General features: G+C 39.2%; 1 protein-coding gene across 2 annotated transcripts in view; it reads left to right on the plus strand.

Annotated features, from left to right (window-relative positions):
* The window catches only part of LOC143033404 (zwei Ig domain protein zig-8-like), a gene marked incomplete in the record, with an annotated part of 856,967 nt that overhangs the window by 423,433 nt on the left and 423,534 nt on the right, over positions 1-10,000 (plus strand). For both annotated transcript variants that reach the window (XM_076198788.1, XM_076198789.1), the window contains 1 exon segment: positions 1,701-1,758. In XM_076198788.1, coding sequence (XP_076054903.1) covers positions 1,704-1,758 — 55 coding nt within the window.

Genomic DNA, 10,000 nt, shown 5'->3' on the forward strand with positions numbered 1-10,000 from the left:
AGGGAATACGAATAAGGATGCCGAAGAAGGCACAAACCAGGTTGACTTCATTCTTGCAGAAGATGTGTGAGCTGAGTGGTGGTTTTTCTTCTTAGTTTCATTTTTGTTTTCAGTCTTACCTGTATTGTGATTCTTTTTATGTTTCCTTCTGTATTTCTTCTTTATCCTCCGCTGCTGCTGCTGCTTCTTCTTCTTCTTCCTCTTTTTCTTCCCCTTTTGCGTTTCCTCTTCCTCCTCCTCCTCATCATCATCATCATCGTTATCGTTATCCTTCTTCTCCATCTATTCTTTCTCGTACTCCTTTTCATCACCCTCCTCCTCCTCCTCCTCCTCTCCTCCTCCTCCTCCCCTCCTCCTCCTCCTCCTTCTCCTCCTCCTCCTCCTCCTCCTCCTCTTCTTCTTCCCCTCCTCGTCATCCTCTTCTTCAGGAATAAAGATCATTGAACTCAAAATACCAAAGACAACAAAAATGGAATAGAGGGACATGGGGAGATAAGCGAGTCCATCACTTGGTCTATCCTAGCATAAGGAAACCCATGACTTTATCTAGAACCGTGGCCCTCACCCTGTGCTTCCGCGGACCCCGTAGCGGGCCACAAACCGAAAGCCACTTAGAATTAGTGGATGAAGTACGATTAGGTTTTAATGTTTCAAAGAAAATGAAATTATTTCTAAGCGGTTTATTAGAGGTTTGTAAGTGGTTTCTAAGAGAAGAAAGTGTTTTAAGAAGATAAAGGGTTTCTAAGAGGATAAAGTTTCTCAGGTTTCTAAGTGGTTTCTTAAATGTTTGTAAGTGGTTTTTAAGAGGCTAAAAACAGCAGTTCATAGTGGCGGTGGTGTGTGTGGAACTAGGTCGGGAACTTGTACTCTGAGTTAACACTGACCGCATCAAGTAAAAATGTAATAGTGTGGATCAAAATAATGGTGGTATTATAATTATTACTAGTAGTACTAGTAGCAGTGATGTTTTTACAATCATCCCTACACAACTTACAAAAAAAAAAAGGTGTTTGTAGTTTCTGTAATACAGTAGTTGTAGTGGCTGCAGCAGGTGTAGTAGTTTGAATACAAACTGTACCCATTCATTGTTAATGTTATTTTTCATCTATGAATCATGTAAGTTGGGTTAAATATTTTATGGTAAAGCAAGCGTAATGCTACCAACAGGAGCGCCATTACTAAATATGAAAAAAACAAAAATGTTAACAACACTTGAAAGAATCATACAATATGGAAAATTAAGGACGTTTATTTATATATATATATATATATGTGTGTGTGTGTGTGTATATGTATAATGTATGTATATACATATGTATGTACAGTATTAATGTATGTATATATATATATATAATTATATATATATATATATGTATATATATATATGTACAGTATATATATATATATACATATATAATTATATATATTTATATGTACAGTATTTATATATGTCTATATGTATGTACAGTATTTATATATGTCTATATGTATGTACACTATTTATATATGTCTATATGTATGTACACTATTTATATATGTCTATATGTATGTACAGTATTTATATATGTATGTATGTGTGTATGTACAGTATTTATATATGTATGTATGTGTGTATGTACAGTATTTATGTATGTATGTATAACGTTGCACGAAAAGAGGTGAAGAGAACTACAATGAATGTGTCTGTTTCCTTCTTGCAGAAGATGAGGTGCTCCCTGGCCCTCTGGTGTGGCCTCGTCTTCCTAAGCTGCGGGCGAGGTAGGTTCTCTTAAGACCAGTTTCCTTATGTAAATGCATGCGCATTCGCCCTTATATATTTCTCTGGCTGCTGCTTGGAATGAGATGGGGCGACGGTGGGAGAGTCGGGGGGAAAGGGGGAGGGGGAGGGGAAAGGGGAGGTTGTGTGCAGAAGAGTGGGTCAGAGGGGAGTTGGGGGAGTTATATGCATATTTGCTTACACATGCTGGAAGCCTGGAGAGCGGAAAGTCACCGGTCATTGGTTACAGATGCACTGATATAGCCATACATACACATCCTTAAAAGCATGCACACACACACACACGCACACACACACACACACACACACACACACACACACACACACACACACACACACACACACACATACACACACACACACACACACACATACACACACACACACACACACACACACACACACACACACACACACACACACACACACTCTCTCTCTCTCTCTCTCTCTCTCTCTCTCTCTCTCTCTCTCTATTGGCTACTGCAGAAAGATCTAAATACTATTTCCGCATGGAGCCAAGAATGAAAAATTAATTTTAATACCAAAAAAGGCAGAGTACTGGAAATGGGCATAGCTGGAAAAGACTATCTTTAAATTATTCCTTGGGAAAAAGAACCCATCACAAAAGCAAAAGAGAAGAAAGAGTCAGGAGTGTTGATAAAAGACAACCTGTCACCTGACACATATCTTCAGAAGATTAAAGTGGATTTCCAGAGATGAAAAATCCGTGGAAACCCTGATACGTTCCAAGACTGGAATATATATCAGTAGTATAGTCCTCACACAGAGTGAAGGATATAAGCAAGATAGAATACAAAGGGCAGCAATCAAATTAGTTCCCATCCTGCCAGAGAAATCATATGAGGAGAGACTTAATCACAGGGTTTGCCAACTGTGAAAGATCGAAGAGAAAGAGGTGATATGGTTACATTATTCAGGTCACTAAAGGAAATAGATCACATTGTCAGAAGAGATTTCTTGATTAAGGATAGGAGGGCTTAAAGAGCTGAGAGCAAATTAAGAAAGTCTACATGTCTAAAAGATGTGAGGAAATATGGTTTTTAAAAAGGGAGATAGCCCAAGTTAGAGCAGTACATAAATTCAGATCTAAATATAATAATTGGATATTAAGGATATAAACCAGGTTAGAACAGTACATGAACTTGAAACTATCTACCTGTTTATATACCGAGAAGGGCATTTTCCTCCTTATAAGCGAGATAGCTAAGTCAAAGGCTCGCACCCACTCAACTCCATCCACCACCCTTGTTTTCCACTCATCTTAGCTCCTTGTGGATGAAGGGCCATCCCTGTCTCCCGCCCACTGCCCTGGGTCAGAAGCAATGCAGCTAGACACAGTACATCCACAGCAAGGCCTCTTCATTTATCGGCGACCCCCCCCCCGACCTCCGTCCCTTCACGTGGAAAATAAAGAACTCGGGGAGAAAGAATTTGAGACTAGGTATAACAAATTGGATAGTAGGAGACGGAACTCAACGAGCGTAGATCCTTAACTGTATACTGTAATTAGGTAAATACAATTAAGTAAGTACACAAGTACGGACACTCTGTTTCTCTCATATTCATACTCATAATAACGCGCGCGCACACACACACACACACACACACACACACACACACACACACACACACACACACACACACACACACACACACACACACACACACACAGAGAGAGAGAGAGAGAGAGAGAGAGAGAGAGAGACATTCATTATCATTAATATCAGAAAATATGTCATTATTCTTCTTGGTTTGTAATGGCATACATACATATATACATACATACATACATGCTGTACACACATTAATTTAAGCTGAGATAGATTTGAAGAATGGCTTCATGGAGTGGTGGGGGAAATGTGTTTTATTTTTCTATATTTGTTTATTTGTTTATTTAACGGGAGTATGGTTAGTTAAATTTATCAAAAACACAAAATTTTGCTGACAAGATAAAGTGACCTTCGTATATTCCAAGCCAAATGGAGCGAAAGAGGTGAGGATGCTCCTAGCCGACGTGTGGTCACCTCGCTTTACGTGTAACAACTGTTCTGGTTGGCGAAATGAATAAGTAAATGACTATAATTATATGATTATATGAAAATTATATGAAAAATAATTATATGAAAAATAAGTGAATAAACAGATGAATGGAAAAATGTATAGATAATAGAAAAATAATAATTGTATGATAAATAAATGATGAATACATAAGGAACAGGTAATAGATAATAAATAAATGATAAATGATAAGTGAATATGTAATGAATGAATAAATAGATAGGTAAATAGGTAAGTGTATGGTGAGGTGAATCCTGATTTTGGGGTTAACAGATTAAACATGAAACCAAAATTATAATCAAATGATAAATAAGTAAATAAAAACAAATAGATAAATAGGTAAATAAATGAATATATGGTGAGCTGAATTCTACGTTGACGAATAACAAATTAACTGTGGAACGAAAAAGTCAAAGAAACGAATGAACATGGAGTTCAAAAGCCCTTTTGGCTCACGCTTTTGCATGCTTGGTGTTTCCTGAGAGGTGCAACAAACTTAATGGATATTAAATATCAGAGTTGAGGAAAGCGTTGAAAATAAGTTTTAACATTTAATTTTGAGCGAAAGAATGGAAAAAATTGGTTTGGCGAGGCCTGTATTGGATTGTTGGGAATGTGATGAAATATGGGAATTGTTTTGAAAGTATTTGGAAACAAGAGCATACATGCCCACCTATCTATATACATACATAGATACATACATACATACATACATACATCATCCATACATAAATACATCTTACAACAACCATACATGCATACATAAATACATCTTACAAACATACATAAATACATACATACACACATACATGAATAAATAGATTACGTATACATACATCATACATACATACATCATTCATACATACATCTTGCATACATAATCATCTATACATATATCATACACGCATACTTCTTACATATATACATACATACACACATACGTACATACATATGTACATACATAGTTCATGCATACATATTTATACACATGCATACATAAATATATACATACATATAGCAAAAGGTCTTTTCCCCTTTATAAGGGGTTGGCCAAGTCAAAGCGTACACCCATCCAGAAACATATTCATTGTCCCTTTCATCTCAACACCTCGAGGATGAAGGGTCATCCCTGGCTTCCGCCACCCTGCAGAGGCGATGCAGCAAGACATATAATTTCCACAGCAAAACCCGACATATATGATATGTATATATATATATGTATATATATATATATATATATATGTATATATATATATATATATATATATATATATATATGTATATATATATATATGTCGATAATATTACATAAAAATATAACTATTGGGAGTAGAGTATTGGCAGTAGCGATCTTTATTACAAGTTCTATTGACCTGAAAGCTAAAAGGAAGAATATGGGAAATGTTTTGAAAGTATGATGGAATGTTAAAGTGCATACGTGATGTAGACATCCATATCACATGAGATGGATCAGTACAGAAAGCAAAGTTCAACCCCAGAGCCAAAATTAAACGTAGTATCGAACTCCACCGCTGGTAACCAACTCTTCTATCTATGGAAGGTCATAGAGGTAAAGGAGAGATATTTAAAGAGAATAGTAGCGCAAAGGAAGGATAGTGGAGGACACACGTGATTAATATTCTTCAGTACTAAAAGAATTCTCTGTGCCTCTGGTCCGTATGGGTATCGCTAAAGCCCCTATGTTATTGGCTACATTGAACTTGTTTAGAAAATACCCAGACTGGGGGAAGGGGGATCTAAATCCAGTATATGTGGTAGGTTCCTGTGAAAAGAGTAATGATATTCACAAAAGTACTTTGTATAATGAATAGAACTGCTTCAAAGAGTTGATAAGAATAGAAATAGTGATCTATACAGGTAATATGGTGGTGTATAAAGTCTATCTAAAGAAACACCATGTGAAAACGGAACACTTTGCTTGTTACATATTTTACATTTGCTTGATAATGTTGTAATAAGCGAAACGTCGGACTAATAAAGGCTATGTCCTCACTTGTGGTGTTTATTTCGATAGACTTGTCGTCCACTACCAATTACATACAGTATAAAGTCATACGTATCGTGAAAAAGATGAATGGAAGTAGTGGGTATCGTGAGCTAGGAGGAGGGAAACGGGGGGGAAAGGGTTGACGGGGCGGGAATATGCAAAGTAGATGGTCCAGGATTGACGAGGATGATTAGTCGACAGTGAGAGAGGCTAAGTGTAAACAAGAGTGGAAGCAGACGGTGTGATGAGAACTCCAGCTTTGGGGTAATTATGTCTCGAGTAGTCTGGTTGAGATGACGTCAATGTCGGTTGAATAGAGATAATGTGGACACTGCAGAGGAAGGAGAGATAATGTGGACACTGCACAAGAATGAGACACACTGCAGAGGAACGAGAGCTTGAGCTGAATCAAGCCAATTGTTGGGAAGAATGAAGTTGTCTTAGACGAGGAGCATGGACAACTCCTGAGTTCCTAGGTTCTAAAGTTTGTTGGTAGTCTTAGGAGACAGTTATCTGGTAATGGGATAATGGTAATGGACACCGTTTTGTGTTCAGGTTATAGTGTACTGGAAGACATATTTCCAAGAGTATTTGTTACGTATTATCTTCTTATCAGTCATGTAGTGAGCGCTGAAACTATTATTTTTAAATATTTGATAGCTTTATGGATCAAGATGATAGGTAGTAATGGACATAGAACTGTCTAGTGTAGGCCTTATGGTCTCTTCTCTTGTACCCTCCTTCGTTCCAATGTTATGTGCACTTATGTATTTGGTAGAGCTGGGCGCGTTACCGAAAAATATGTGGTGCATTACCGTCAATGCGTTACCGATTTTAATTTCCTTAGAGCGGTCCGCGTTACTGCGTATGTGTATATGTATATACACATACGCAGATTTTTTGGTAACGCACTACCTGTCTGGCGGTAACGCGTCCAGCTCTGGCATTTGGTTCCCTTTTAAGGGGAGCACTCCTTTCCGACTCCCTGCAGTGACCATTGATAGCCTGCCCCAACAGTCCTCAAAGTGCATAATTGGACAAACGTGACGGATTTGGCCTCAGCTACTCAGCGCCTCCTGGCGTGGGCTCCTCACCTTAAGGGGAGCGGCCACGTAAAGCACACCTCGGCTTTTCGCAAGAGAGAAAAAAAACAAGTTATTCTTTAATATGATAAAAAAGCTGCAGTTGATACCCCACATATAACATCGTGTAACACATTTTTGTTCCCCCCCCGGTTCTAATTGGCATTTCCTGGTTTGTTATATTTCATTATTATAGAAAGAAATAATTTGATCAGAAGTTTGGATTTGTGAACAGGACTTTGGTGTCCCAAAATTTTCATATTAAAAAAAAAAAAAAATAAAAAAAAAAAAATAAATAAATAAATAAAGTTATCAGTTCATATGATTAAACCAACAGAGTATATATTTGTTTTATGACACAAGTAAAAACAAATGACAGTTATAAAGCAACTTCAACACGTCAGAAATGACTGGATTTCCTGGATTTGCGGTTGCAGTCCAGGTCGCACCCCCGCACCAGCCCTCAGATAGTCCCTCATCACTTTCACATTGCCTTGTTCTTCTGAGTAGGCGCCCATATTGTCCTTGAATTTGTCCAGGTGAGCGTCCAGCATATAAAGTTTAAAGGACATCCTGCATCCCGTGGTGCCAAAAGCCTTTTCCAGTTCCTGCACCAGCTGTTGTTAATTTTCAGCTCTGTGATTGCCCTGGAGACCCTTGACAACTGCTACAAAACAGTTCCATGCTGTTCTCTCAGTCCTACTGACCTTATTGGAGAACTCGGTAGACTCAGCACTTTCTTTATCTGAGGTCCAACAAAAATCCCACCTTTGATTTTGGCCTCAGATAACTTGGGAAAGAACTCAAAGTACTTAAATGCGACTGATTCCTGGTTGAGAGCCTTCACGAACTGCGTGAGCACAATTCTGGGATCAACCAGTGGGTCCCACATGACGTTCCGGGGCCCAACTACAAATTCTGTTCGCTGCTCCCAGTTCTTCCTGTTGTAGTGGTCAGAGGTGGCTCTGTTGTCCCAAAGGCAGAGGAAGCATTGGAATTTGATAAAGCCTCCCTGGAGACCAAGCAGGAAAGCCACCATCTTAAAGTCTCCAATGATTTCCCAATTGTACTGGTTGTTTTGCAAAGCTTCCAGGAGGACTTTCACACTGTAGTAGTCTTCCTTCAGGTAGACAGAATGGGCTCGGAACAGCGTCGGGAACTTGTTTCCAATATGGAGGAGGACAGCCTTCAAACTTGTGGTAGAGCTGTCTATGAAGAGCCGCCACTCCTTGGGCACAAACGGCACCCCAATAACGTCAAACAGTCCAGGCACATCATGACAGAAGCAGAGGTCATCCCTAAGAGTGTAAAAGCCTGAGAAAGGTTCGTGCCGACTTCTCTGACTTGTCACCTGCACCTCCTCCTTGACCAAGTTCCACTGCTTCATCCTAAAGATGAATAGCTCTGCACTGGACTTTGTCAGATCCATATCCCTGACCAATTATTATTTTTTTTTTTTGGGGGGGGGATAAATGCCAGCAGCCCCTTGAAGCCATCTGAAAATATAGAAACGTATGTAATCAGAAAATATGGATCATATAGATCTGAAAGTATAAATTATAAACATGTTAAATGAACTTACATGTATGAAGTAGGGTAATTCAGGCTATAGTCATAGAAATAGTTTTAAGCACCAAATTGCACCAATTGCACTCGAAAATATGACATAAATTGCTTTTACTGCAATTCTAAAATTTTATTAGGTTGAATGCTAGTGGCTAGCCTAGAATTTTTACAAACCCAAACTTATAATTATTTTATAGCATTTTTTTTTTTGGGGGGGGGGGGGCTAAGTAACATAAAAAAGTTATTACAAGCCAGGAATAGAGAGAAAAATACATGGTGTTATCAGACTGAGCTACAAAGTAAAGAACCAACACTCAATATACGTCATCTTTTGGTAGATATATGATAGGTAATAGGTAAGACTAACAATAATGATAAGGTAATAGGAGATAATAGATAATAGGTGATAAGTTGTTGAACTTATATATCTGTTCCTACAGAAGCTTTGCAAAGGCCTATGATGAGGTGTTGGGCAGATTGTAAAGAGTACCAGGGATGCATATTGTGCTGGAAGCATATCGTGCTGGAAGCATATCGTGCTGGAAGCATATCGTGCTGGGTACATACCGTACTGGAAGCATATCGTGCTGGAAGCATATCGTGCTGGGTACATACCGTGCTGGAAGCATATGCTCAACACAAAGATTGTTGAGCGAGCCAGACTGTTTGGAATGAATTAGCTGCATGGTGAAGCACTGCTAAAGGCTGGTCTGGAACCTGGAAACTGGAAACAACGTTACCATTATCTCGCAGTGGGATGTGGGTATTGACAGATGCAAGTCATGCTGTTTCAACAAATGGATGAAGAAGCGACCGCTTTACCACGAAGCAAAAACATTGTACCAAAATTGACTGTACACGTCCAGATCGTTCCTTTTGTACAGTCAAGTTTAGTACAGAGGTAACGTCCCTGCTTTGCAAGCAAAAATTCGAGTCCCACTGGTGGAGCTTCTTAATCCAGATGGAAGCCAGGTGGGGAGCCTACGCCAGGGGGCGCTGAGTAGCTGCGGGCGAAACCGTCACCCTGGCCCTATTATGCGCTGTTTAAGCAGGTCATAGTCACTGCTGGCAATCGGACAGAAGTGCGGGATTCGAACCCACAACTAAGCAGTTGCGAAACAAGCACGCTTCCTATTACGCAACCAACGCACTGAAACTAGAAAACTAGAAAAGGGTGAGTGATTATTGAACGATACGGTTTGGCGAACGAAATAGAAACCAGAACGATACAAAACGATACAGAGCGAGTGGGTGTTCTATTGCTTTAGTTGAAGCTTACTGAACGAACAGAATTGGTACAGTGCATGGGACAGAGTGAAGAGATACAGTATGCTTTGGAGGATGATGGGCATTGAGGAGTGTGGATAAATCGTTGAGAGAAACAAGGTCATATTATCTCAGGAGGGATGTCAGGTCATGAGGATAATCTGACCATTGAGACCAGGTCATAAGAGGGGGATCAGGTCATGTCATACGGGAATCAGGTTA

Source organism: Oratosquilla oratoria, chromosome 15 (genome assembly GCF_046742065.1).
Source record: "Oratosquilla oratoria isolate Oo_2021 chromosome 15, ASM4674206v1, whole genome shotgun sequence".
In the NCBI taxonomy this organism is placed as follows: Eukaryota; Metazoa; Arthropoda; class Malacostraca; order Stomatopoda; family Squillidae; genus Oratosquilla; species Oratosquilla oratoria.